Below are 10,954 nucleotides of genomic sequence, written 5' to 3'. Positions count from 1 at the left end.
GTGGTTCCATTTTAGAACTTCTCCTTGTAAGATAATAAAGTGATACACTGGTGTTTTGCAACATTATGAAATGTTTAAAGGCAGTGACCTGATTATAAATTGTGTGCATGCATGCGTTTGTGTGTGTGTGTGTGTGTGTGTGCACTAAAACAACCATACATAATTCAAAATGAGAAGCTTAAGTTACTCACTGTATTATTCAGAGAGGGGGGAGCTTTTTCCTTTGCTTATAGCAACAGAGGAACTATATCTAAAGTAAATCTGATCCATGAACCTTCTTCAGTTTAACAATGAAAAAGTTCATAAAATTAACAATAGCAACCTGTTTCACCTCCCCTCCAAGCTTGTCATCAAGGGAAGGCTTTTACCAACAAGAGTGTGTTCTCATAGTCCAAAATTCACAGAAGTGTATATAGTAAAATATTAGATGTTATGAAATTGTTATGTATGATTATATACAGTAAAGTGTTACCAAGTCAATTGGTGTGGAATTGTTAATTGAAAGAAACCAGGGGACACATTTTCTACAGCTGTATACACTACAGCTATATTCCACTGTGTACCATGACTCTGCAAAATGTATACTTTCAAATGTGAGAAAATAAAACAATTTTGTGATCCTGGTTAATCAAGTTGACTTGTCAAATAAATCTTGCCACTCTATTTTTCTTCTCAAGTTTATATCCTACACAATTTACATTTTTACATAGGTCATCATTTTCAAGCTACAACTACCAAATTTGGCCAATAGAACATTTTGGTAACAATCTCACCAAAGTAGTAGTTATCTGAAAATTGTGATTCCAGAGAAATGCACTGGAAACTGTAATCTACCTACATGCCCCTACAGGTCACATTTTTTAAACAACAACCAACAAATGTGGCTCAAACCTAGAACCAACATCTAAGCAGCAACCCATAGTATCAGCACAGACACAACTCATCATCCAGCACCTAAACCTTAGCAATCACCTACAACACCTTAGCAACTGACAAGCAGCACCTTATCAAGAACCCAAGAACTTTTTAGAAGTCATCAGTACATGAGCAATTTTTCCAGGGATATATTACTGCATACACAGCAAATGGATATCCTTTAGAAACTGCTGATACATCTCTGCTCATTTCTGCTGAATATAATGCGGCTGTGGATTTTGTTTTTGTAGAAACGCTAGTGATTGCTGTTACTGTAAATGCAGTTCTCTGTGGTTGGGGATATTGGTGAATATTTCAAAGCTACAAAATTATTAATGAGTCATATGATTCATTCAGAATGTTTCAGATAACACTGGAGAAGTATAAAGCCAGCATCTCATTGTTATCATTTATTAAGGAATATGACGACCCTGTCTTTCTTTGTTCCTCAGTGCTCCAAATGGAAACTGCAGCACCTCCAGTCTGCAGGCGGTCCGGGACGAGGTCTTTATCAGTATTTTTGATGAAGTTCTCTCTGAAATGGTAGAGGTGAGTGATACATAAATCAATCAAAACTGGATCTGTTTTTTTCTGATTTTAAGACCGAGCTAGTCCCTTTTTAGTACAGAACTAAACCAAGCCTGTTCAGAGTCACTGGCAGAATCGCAGTAGGGCAATATAAAAATTTATTCAAATGGCTGGTGTAGATATATCAGTCAAGTGGCATGGACTTCATTCTTGTTCATAGTTTGTTCTGTGATTCTATTTCAGGATGAAAGAGGAAGCAGTGTTCACACTCGCAATGAGAGACACTGGCTGGGTTCCATCAAGATTCCATTTAGCACAATTTATATGCAGTCATGGGGATATTTTAGCATGAGTCATATTGTGTAAAATAAAAACTGAGGAATAGAGAGAATTCAACTTCATATTTGGCCACTAGATTTTGAAATGTAGGCCAAATTTCAAAGTTTTCATGTGCAGTGTTAGACTTAACTTAAGCCCAGTATATGAAACAACAGTTCTGTGAATTAAAAATGTTGAATTTTTTTAATAGTCTAGGATTACTATGCATTTAATCTCCTATTTATTTACCAGGGGACTACAGGTCTTGGGGTTGTGAGTTCATTCTCTGCCCTGAGTCACTGTCTGTGAGGAGCTTGGTGCGTTCTCGCAGTGTCTGCGTGGGTTTCCTCTGGGTACATCAGTTTCATCCCACAGTCCAAAATCACAGGCTGGTAGGTGGATTGGTTGTGGGAAACTGCCCGTCGGTGAGAGTGTGTTAGTGACTATGTGATACCCGGAGTTGACCTGGTACCTGTCCAAAATGTGTTCCTAAGTGTCTCCTAGAGATTCAGGGTGGGTTTTTGGAACCAGAGCGACCCCGAAGCAGCCACAGAAAATGTAATGAGTTTTATTTAAATTGTGCACTGACAGGTTCAAATCTACAGTTTGTGGTCTAAAAAATAGCAAAGCAAATAAATATATGAAACACCTTTTTATCACACAACATTGATAATAATATATCTGAGAAAACAGACATTTCTAAAGTGCAACTGATACAGAGTAATACACACAAACCTTTTTGTGTTCATTGAATTCAAAACAAACCAGCGTGATAATGGCAGTTTAAATTCTTAGTTACAATTTCAAAACCTAAACTTATTCGTCTATTGTACAAAGCATAAAAAAATTATATATTAAGAAAATATTTTTTTAGCATTTACTCTGACCATACTGTATCTAAACTGGGTCTGACAGTTGTGTAATCTTGGTGGGGTCCGTGAACCTTTTTCATGAAAAATATAAATCTGTAGAAATGTCTTCACATGATTTCTGAATTTTACACCAACAAAAACATAAAACACTGGGTTAAGACAGCAGTGGAAGAAAGCGAGAAATTTGAAGACGTAAAGTGCATAATCAAGATGATCACTGACATTACACTCTGTAAAAGGCTCAATCCCATAATAAACTAATGACTGTAGAAATATGACAATGTTATAAGGAGCCCAGCCAACAAAGAACACAGCCACAATGCAGAAGATGAGCTTTATAGTCCTGTGTTTCTTTTGTGTTCGGGACTTGAGGACAGTCTGAACTATTCGTATGTAGCAAAAAGCCATGACCAAAACTGCAACCACAAAAAAACAGTTTTGTTCAAATGTAATAGCAATGACGGTCATTGTGCTGTTAATCTCACAGTGAAGACTGTTGCTGTCATCTGGGTCAGACACGACAGAGCTTTGCACTGAGGCTGGTATTGCTGCTGCAGCACTCACCACCCAAGCCAAGATGGGAACAACTGCAAACTTCTGTCCTGTCTCCCAGTCCGACAGAGGGTAGACCACCGCTACATAGCGCTGAATAGTCAACAACATCAGGAAAACACTGCTACTGTAAAATCCAGTAAAGAAGACAAAGTGGACACCTTTGCACATTGCGTCTCCAAATGTCCAGCCCCAGGTGTAGTAACAGGCCCAAAATGGAAGTCCAAGAGTGAACATCAGGTCAGACACAGCCAAGTTGAGGATGAATAGGTTGATCGATGATTTCAGGGACTTGTAGAGGGCAAGGATCACCAGAACCATTACGTTACCAATGAGACTGAGAATGATCACGATGGTAAAGAATATGGGAATTGCAATAGATCCAACTCTTACTACAGTTTCCTTGTGACATATTTCATCAGTTTCATCCTCGTCATAAGTATCATACATCGGTACACGTTTATTTTCTGCATCTGTATTGTGTTCTGAAAAGAAAAGAAAAAACAGATTAGTGCTGAATCTCGTCTCAATACAGTTCTTCACTTAACAACACATGAAGTAAGGAAGTTATTTCTGTGTGAGAAGGTCTTCATTACAGCAATTCAGTGAATTTATAAAGTCCAGTCATTTAAATCATTACTGGCTTTAAATCTAAGATAAATCAAAAGCTATGATTCAGAGTTAAAAAGGCAGAACTTACCCATATCTTTGTGCTCAAATAATTCTATAAAATGATTTTCTCCAAAGTGAAAACCTGAAAAAATTAATGTGGTTTCTTTAGGTTTAAACCAAACTTTTATCTTTTTAAAATGTCAAGATATTAGAACAGTTTGAGCTCTCGTTTGAACTGAGAGGAACAATTCAGGAGTGGGTGGCTTAAAGTCAAACTACTTCCCATTCTCTATATTCCTCATTAAGAGAAACTGAACCAGCTTTTTTATTTTTGTTTAGTGTGCAGTAGTTGTTCTACATTTTCAGAATTACATGAATGATTTGTCTCTCAGTGACTGCAGGCTGCTCAGGACTGGATGCATGGTTTGAGAACCTGCCCCTTTACCCTATTTACCCTCAGTGTATTTAGGTGTTGTCTTGGTTAGTGAGTGTAATTTGCTGTATTTTAGGTGATAGTTCCTCAACTCTGTTCTATCCTGGCAGTACAGGTGGATAGGCTTTATTCAATATCACTGTCACAAACCAAATATTAAAGCTCTGACATTCTCTTTAAGAAAGTGTCACCTGCATGAAGTGGGCATGTTGATTACAGCCAAACGATGTAGTTCTCACAGACAGTTTTAAAGGAAAAGAAGAAAGCAATTACTGGCAACGAATGAATGAATTTACACAGAACAATCATAACACAAACACAGTGCATCACCACACCACACGCCACAAGCAGCCATGGTCTAATGGTTAGAGGACCGGGCTTGGTACCGGAAGGTACCCAAAGATTGGTGGGAGCATCCACGTCAAAGCAATGAACCCACAACTGCTACCCGGGCATTGGTGATGGCTGCCCCCCCACTCTGGGTGCGTGTTCACAGCACCTAGTGCACTAGTGTGTGCATGTGGTACAAAGCTCAGTACATGAAACAACAGTTCTGTGATTTAAGAATGTTGATTTTTTTAATAATCCAGGATTAGTATGCTTAGTATTGTTTTATCTCCTATTCATTTACCAGGGGACCACAGGTCTTGGGGTTGTGGGTTCAATCTCTGCCCTGAGTCACTGTCTGTGAGGAGTTTGGTGCGTTCTTCCAGTGTCTGCATGGGTTTCCTCTGGGTACATCAGTTTCATCCCACAGTCCAAAATCACAGGCTGGTAGGTGGATTGGTTGTGGGAAACTGCCCGTCGGTGAGAGTGTGTTAGTGACTATGTGATACCCGGTGATGACCTGGTACCTGTCCAAAATGTATTCCTAACTGTCTCCTAGAGATTCTGGGTGGCTTTTTGGAACCAGAGCGACCCTGAAGCAGCCACAGAAAATGTAATGAGTTTTATTTACGTTGTGCACTGACAGGTTCAAATCTACAGTTTGTGGTCTAAAAAATAGCAAAGCAAATAAAAAAATATATCACACCTTATATATAAACACAATATAAACACCTTTTTATCACATAACATTGATAATAATTTATCTGAGAAAACATTTCTAAAGTGCAACTGATACAGAGTAATACACACAAACCTTTTTATGTTCATTGAATTCAAAACAAACCAGCAGCTCAACAGTGTACTTTTATTGCTTCATCAACTAGAGACGTATAACACTGGAGCAGGGGAAATTAATTCACTGAAGATATAAAGCTCTAGCCCTCACCTTTGTGATGAATAAGAGTGAAGGTATTTATCAAAGCTCTTCTAATCATTCAAAATCTGACCCTGAACTCACTAATGCTCTTGTGGATGAATGCAGTCAAGTTCTCACAGCAGTGTTCCAACAGTGCCAAATTCTCTGGATGTAATTATCTGTGTGTTCTGATTTTTTATGGTCTGCAATGTCAGTTTTACAAAGTAAAGATACCCACAAAAATTTACAGTGTTTACAGCTACACAATAAACATATTCCTCATAATTATTACTTTAATTTAAAGTATTATCTTATTATTTTCACAAGTTTACATTTTTACCATTTTCTGTTAATCAATTATTCATGCACAAAAAGGATTCATTTCCAAAAAACAGCCAACATTATGGTTTCACAAGTTCCCCAGCCTTCATATGGTCAAGATTTTAGGAGCGTGATAATGGCAGTATAAAATTCTTAGTTACAATTTCAAAACCTAAACTTATTCGTCTATTGTACAAAGCATAAAAATTATATATTAAGAAAATATTTTTTAACATTTACTCTGTGACCATACTGTATCTAAACTGGGTCTGACAGTTGTGTAATCTTGGTGGGGTCTGTGAACCTTTTTTCATGAAAAATATAAATCTGTAGAAATGTCTTCACATGATTTCTGAATTTTACACCAACAAAAACATAAAACACTGGGTTAAGACAGCAGTGGGAGAAAGCGAGAAATTTGAAGACGTAAAATGCGTAATCAAGATGATCACTGACATTACACTCTGTAAAAGTCTGTATCCCATAATAAACTAATGACTGTAGAAATATGACAATGTTATAAGGAGCCCAACCAACAAAGAACACAGCCACAATGCAGAAGATGAGCTTTATAGTCCTGTGTTTCTTTTGTGTTCGGGACTTGAGGACAGTCTGAACTATTCGTATGTAGCAAAAAGCCATGACCAAAACTGCAACCACAAAAAAACAGTTTTGTTCAAATGTAATAGCAATGACGGTCATTGTGCTGTTAATCTCACAGTGAAGACTGTTGCTGTCATCTGGGTCAGACACGACAGAGCTTTGCACTGAGGCTGGTATTGCTGCTGCAGCACTCACCACCCAAGCCAAGATGGGAACAACTGCAAACTTCTGTCCTGTCTCCCAGTCCGACAGAGGGTAGACCACCGCTACATAGCGCTGAATAGTCAACAACATCAGGAAAACACTGCTACTGTAAAATCCAGTAAAGAAGACAAAGTGGACACCTTTGCACATTGCGTCTCCAAATGTCCAGCCCCAGGTGTAGTAACAGGCCCAAAATGGAAGTCCAAGAGTGAACATCAGGTCAGACACAGCCAAGTTGAGGATGAATAGGTTGATCGATGATTTCAGGGACTTGTAGAGGGCAAGGATCACCAGAACCATTACGTTACCAATGAGACTGAGAATGATCACGATGGTAAAGAATATGGGAATTGCAATAGATCCAACTCTTACTACAGTTTCCTTGTGACATATTTCATCAGTTTCATCCTCGTCATAAGTATCATACATCGGTACACGTTTATTTTCTGCATCTGTATTGTGTTCTGAAAAGAAAAGAAAAAACAGATTAGTGCTGAATCTCGTCTCAATACAGTTCTTCACTTAACAACACATGAAGTAAGGAAGTTATTTCTGTGTGAGAAGGTCTTCATTACAGCAATTCAGTGAATTTATAAAGTCCAGTCATTTAAATCATTACTGGCTTTAAATCTAAGATAAATCAAAAGCTATGATTCAGAGTTAAAAAGGCAGAACTTACCCATATCTTTGTGCTCAAATAATTCTATAAAATGATTTTCTCCAAAGTGAAAACCTGAAAAAATTAATGTGGTTTCTTTAGGTTTAAACCAAACTTTTATCTTTTTAAAATGTCAAGATATTAGAACAGTTTGAGCTCTCGTTTGAACTGAGAGGAACAATTCAGGAGTGGGTGGCTTAAAGTCAAACTACTTCCCATTCTCTATATTCCTCATTAAGAGAAACTGAACCAGCTTTTTTATTTTTGTTTAGTGTGCAGTAGTTGTTCTACATTTTCAGAATTACATGAATGATTTGTCTCTCAGTGACTGCAGGCTGCTCAGGACTGGATGCATGGTTTGAGAACCTGCCCCTTTACCCTATTTACCCTCAGTGTATTTAGGTGTTGTCTTGGTTAGTGAGTGTAATTTGCTGTATTTTAGGTGATAGTTCCTCAACTCTGTTCTATCCTGGCAGTACAGGTGGATAGGCTTTATTCAATATCACTGTCACAAACCAAATATTAAAGCTCTGACATTCTCTTTAAGAAAGTGTCACCTGCATGAAGTGGGCATGTTGATTACAGCCAAACGATGTAGTTCTCACAGACAGTTTTAAAGGAAAAGAAGAAAGCAATTACTGGCAACGAATGAATGAATTTACACAGAACAATCATAACACAAACACAGTGCATCACCACACCACACGCCACAAGCAGCCATGGTCTAATGGTTAGAGGACCGGGCTTGGTACCGGAAGGTACCCAAAGATTGGTGGGAGCATCCACGTCAAAGCAATGAACCCACAACTGCTACCCGGGCATTGGTGATGGCTGCCCCCCCACTCTGGGTGCGTGTTCACAGCACCTAGTGCACTAGTGTGTGCATGTGGTACAAAGCTCAGTACATGAAACAACAGTTCTGTGATTTAAGAATGTTGATTTTTTTAATAATCCAGGATTAGTATGCTTAGTATTGTTTTATCTCCTATTCATTTACCAGGGGACCACAGGTCTTGGGGTTGTGGGTTCAATCTCTGCCCTGAGTCACTGTCTGTGAGGAGTTTGGTGCGTTCTTCCAGTGTCTGCATGGGTTTCCTCTGGGTACATCAGTTTCATCCCACAGTCCAAAATCACAGGCTGGTAGGTGGATTGGTTGTGGGAAACTGCCCGTCGGTGAGAGTGTGTTAGTGACTATGTGATACCCGGTGATGACCTGGTACCTGTCCAAAATGTATTCCTAACTGTCTCCTAGAGATTCTGGGTGGCTTTTTGGAACCAGAGCGACCCTGAAGCAGCCACAGAAAATGTAATGAGTTTTATTTACGTTGTGCACTGACAGGTTCAAATCTACAGTTTGTGGTCTAAAAAATAGCAAAGCAAATAAAAAAATATATCACACCTTATATATAAACACAATATAAACACCTTTTTATCACATAACATTGATAATAATTTATCTGAGAAAACATTTCTAAAGTGCAACTGATACAGAGTAATACACACAAACCTTTTTATGTTCATTGAATTCAAAACAAACCAGCAGCTCAACAGTGTACTTTTATTGCTTCATCAACTAGAGACGTATAACACTGGAGCAGGGGAAATTAATTCACTGAAGATATAAAGCTCTAGCCCTCACCTTTGTGATGAATAAGAGTGAAGGTATTTATCAAAGCTCTTCTAATCATTCAAAATCTGACCCTGAACTCACTAATGCTCTTGTGGATGAATGCAGTCAAGTTCTCACAGCAGTGTTCCAACAGTGCCAAATTCTCTGGATGTAATTATCTGTGTGTTCTGATTTTTTATGGTCTGCAATGTCAGTTTTACAAAGTAAAGATACCCACAAAAATTTACAGTGTTTACAGCTACACAATAAACATATTCCTCATAATTATTACTTTAATTTAAAGTATTATCTTATTATTTTCACAAGTTTACATTTTTACCATTTTCTGTTAATCAATTATTCATGCACAAAAAGGATTCATTTCCAAAAAACAGCCAACATTATGGTTTCACAAGTTCCCCAGCCTTCATATGGTCAAGATTTTAGGAGCGTGATAATGGCAGTATAAAATTCTTAGTTACAATTTCAAAACCTAAACTTATTCGTCTATTGTACAAAGCATAAAAATTATATATTAAGAAAATATTTTTTAACATTTACTCTGTGACCATACTGTATCTAAACTGGGTCTGACAGTTGTGTAATCTTGGTGGGGTCTGTGAACCTTTTTTCATGAAAAATATAAATCTGTAGAAATGTCTTCACATGATTTCTGAATTTTACACCAACAAAAACATAAAACACTGGGTTAAGACAGCAGTGGGAGAAAGCGAGAAATTTGAAGACGTAAAATGCGTAATCAAGATGATCACTGACATTACACTCTGTAAAAGTCTGTATCCCATAATAAACTAATGACTGTAGAAATATGACAATGTTATAAGGAGCCCAACCAACAAAGAACACAGCCACAATGCAGAAGATGAGCTTTATAGTCCTGTGTTTCTTTTGTGTTCGGGACTTGAGGACAGTCTGAACTATTCGTATGTAGCAAAAAGCCATGACCAAAACTGCAACCACAAAAAACAGTTTTGTTCAAATGTAACAGCAATGACGGTTGTTGTGCTGTTAAACTCACAGTGGAGACTTTTGGTGTCGTCTGGGTCAGACATGACAGAGCTTTGCACTGAGGCTGGTATTGCTGCTGCAGCTCTCACCACCCAAGCCAAGATAGGAACAACTGCTACCTTTGGTTCTGTCTCTGTCAAACCTCTGTAGAACAGGGGGTGGACCACTGCTACATAGCGCTGAATAGTCAACAACATCAGGAAAACACTGCTACTGTAAAGTCCAAGAAAGAAAATAAAGTGGACACCTTTGCACACTGCGTCTCCAAATATCCAGCCCCAGATGTAGTAACAGGCCCTAAATGGAAGTCCAAGAGTGAACATCAGGTCAGACACAACCAAGTTGAGGATGAAGAGGTTGATCGATGATTTCAGGGACTCGTAGAGAGCAAGGATCACCAGAACCATTACGTTACCAATGAGACTGAGAATGATCACGATGGTAAAGAATATGGGAATTGCAATAGATCCAACCCTTGCTACATATTCCTTACGACATATTTCATCAGTTTCATCCTCGTCATAAGTATCATACATCGGTACACGTTTATTTTCTGCATCTGTACTGTGTTCTGAAAAGAAAAGAAAAAACAGATTAGTGCTGAATCTCGTCTCAATACAGTTCTTCACTTAACAACACATGAAGTAAGGAAGTTATTTCTCTGTGAGAAGGTCTTCATTACAGCAAGTCAGTGAATTTATAAAGTCCAGTCATTTAAATCATTACTGGCTTTAAATCTAAGATAAATCAAAAGCTATGATTCAGAGTTAAAAAGGCAGAACTTACCCATATCTTTTGTGCCCAAATAATTCTATAAAATGATTTTCTCCAAAGTGAAAACCTGAAAAAATTAATGTGGTTTCTTTAGGTTTGAACCAAACTTTTATCTTTTTAAAATGTCAAGATATTAGAACAGTTTGAGCTCTCGTTTGAACTGAGAGGAACAATTCAGGAGAGGGTGTTTCTTATAGTCAACTCACACCCCACCACCACCTCTGTTCCTCATTAAGTGAGAACTGAACCAGCTTTTTAAAATTTGTTTAGTGAGCAGTAGTTG

At 38.0% G+C, this 10,954-nt stretch overlaps 2 protein-coding genes and 1 pseudogene across 2 annotated transcripts; all 3 read right to left on the bottom strand.

The window, feature by feature from the left end:
• Positions 1–2,615: 2,615 nt before the first annotated feature.
• On the bottom strand, positions 2,616–3,635 carry LOC136684426 (chemokine XC receptor 1-like). The gene has a single exon (XM_066659182.1). The coding sequence runs from the start codon at positions 3,633–3,635 to the stop codon at positions 2,616–2,618; it is 1,020 nt and encodes a 339-aa protein (XP_066515279.1).
• A 2,417-nt stretch (positions 3,636–6,052) lies between these two features.
• Positions 6,053–7,030, bottom strand: LOC136684425 (chemokine XC receptor 1-like). The gene has a single exon (XM_066659181.1). The coding sequence runs from the start codon at positions 7,028–7,030 to the stop codon at positions 6,053–6,055; it is 978 nt and encodes a 325-aa protein (XP_066515278.1).
• A 2,417-nt stretch (positions 7,031–9,447) lies between these two features.
• LOC136684424 (chemokine XC receptor 1-like) lies at positions 9,448–10,433 on the bottom strand (annotated as a pseudogene).
• Between the last annotated feature and the right edge of the window lie 521 nt (positions 10,434–10,954).

This window comes from Hoplias malabaricus, unplaced genomic scaffold (genome assembly GCF_029633855.1).
Source record: "Hoplias malabaricus isolate fHopMal1 unplaced genomic scaffold, fHopMal1.hap1 scaffold_332, whole genome shotgun sequence".
Lineage (NCBI taxonomy): Eukaryota > Metazoa > Chordata > Actinopteri > Characiformes > Erythrinidae > Hoplias > Hoplias malabaricus.
This window is presented reverse-complemented; position numbering and strand designations above follow the sequence as displayed.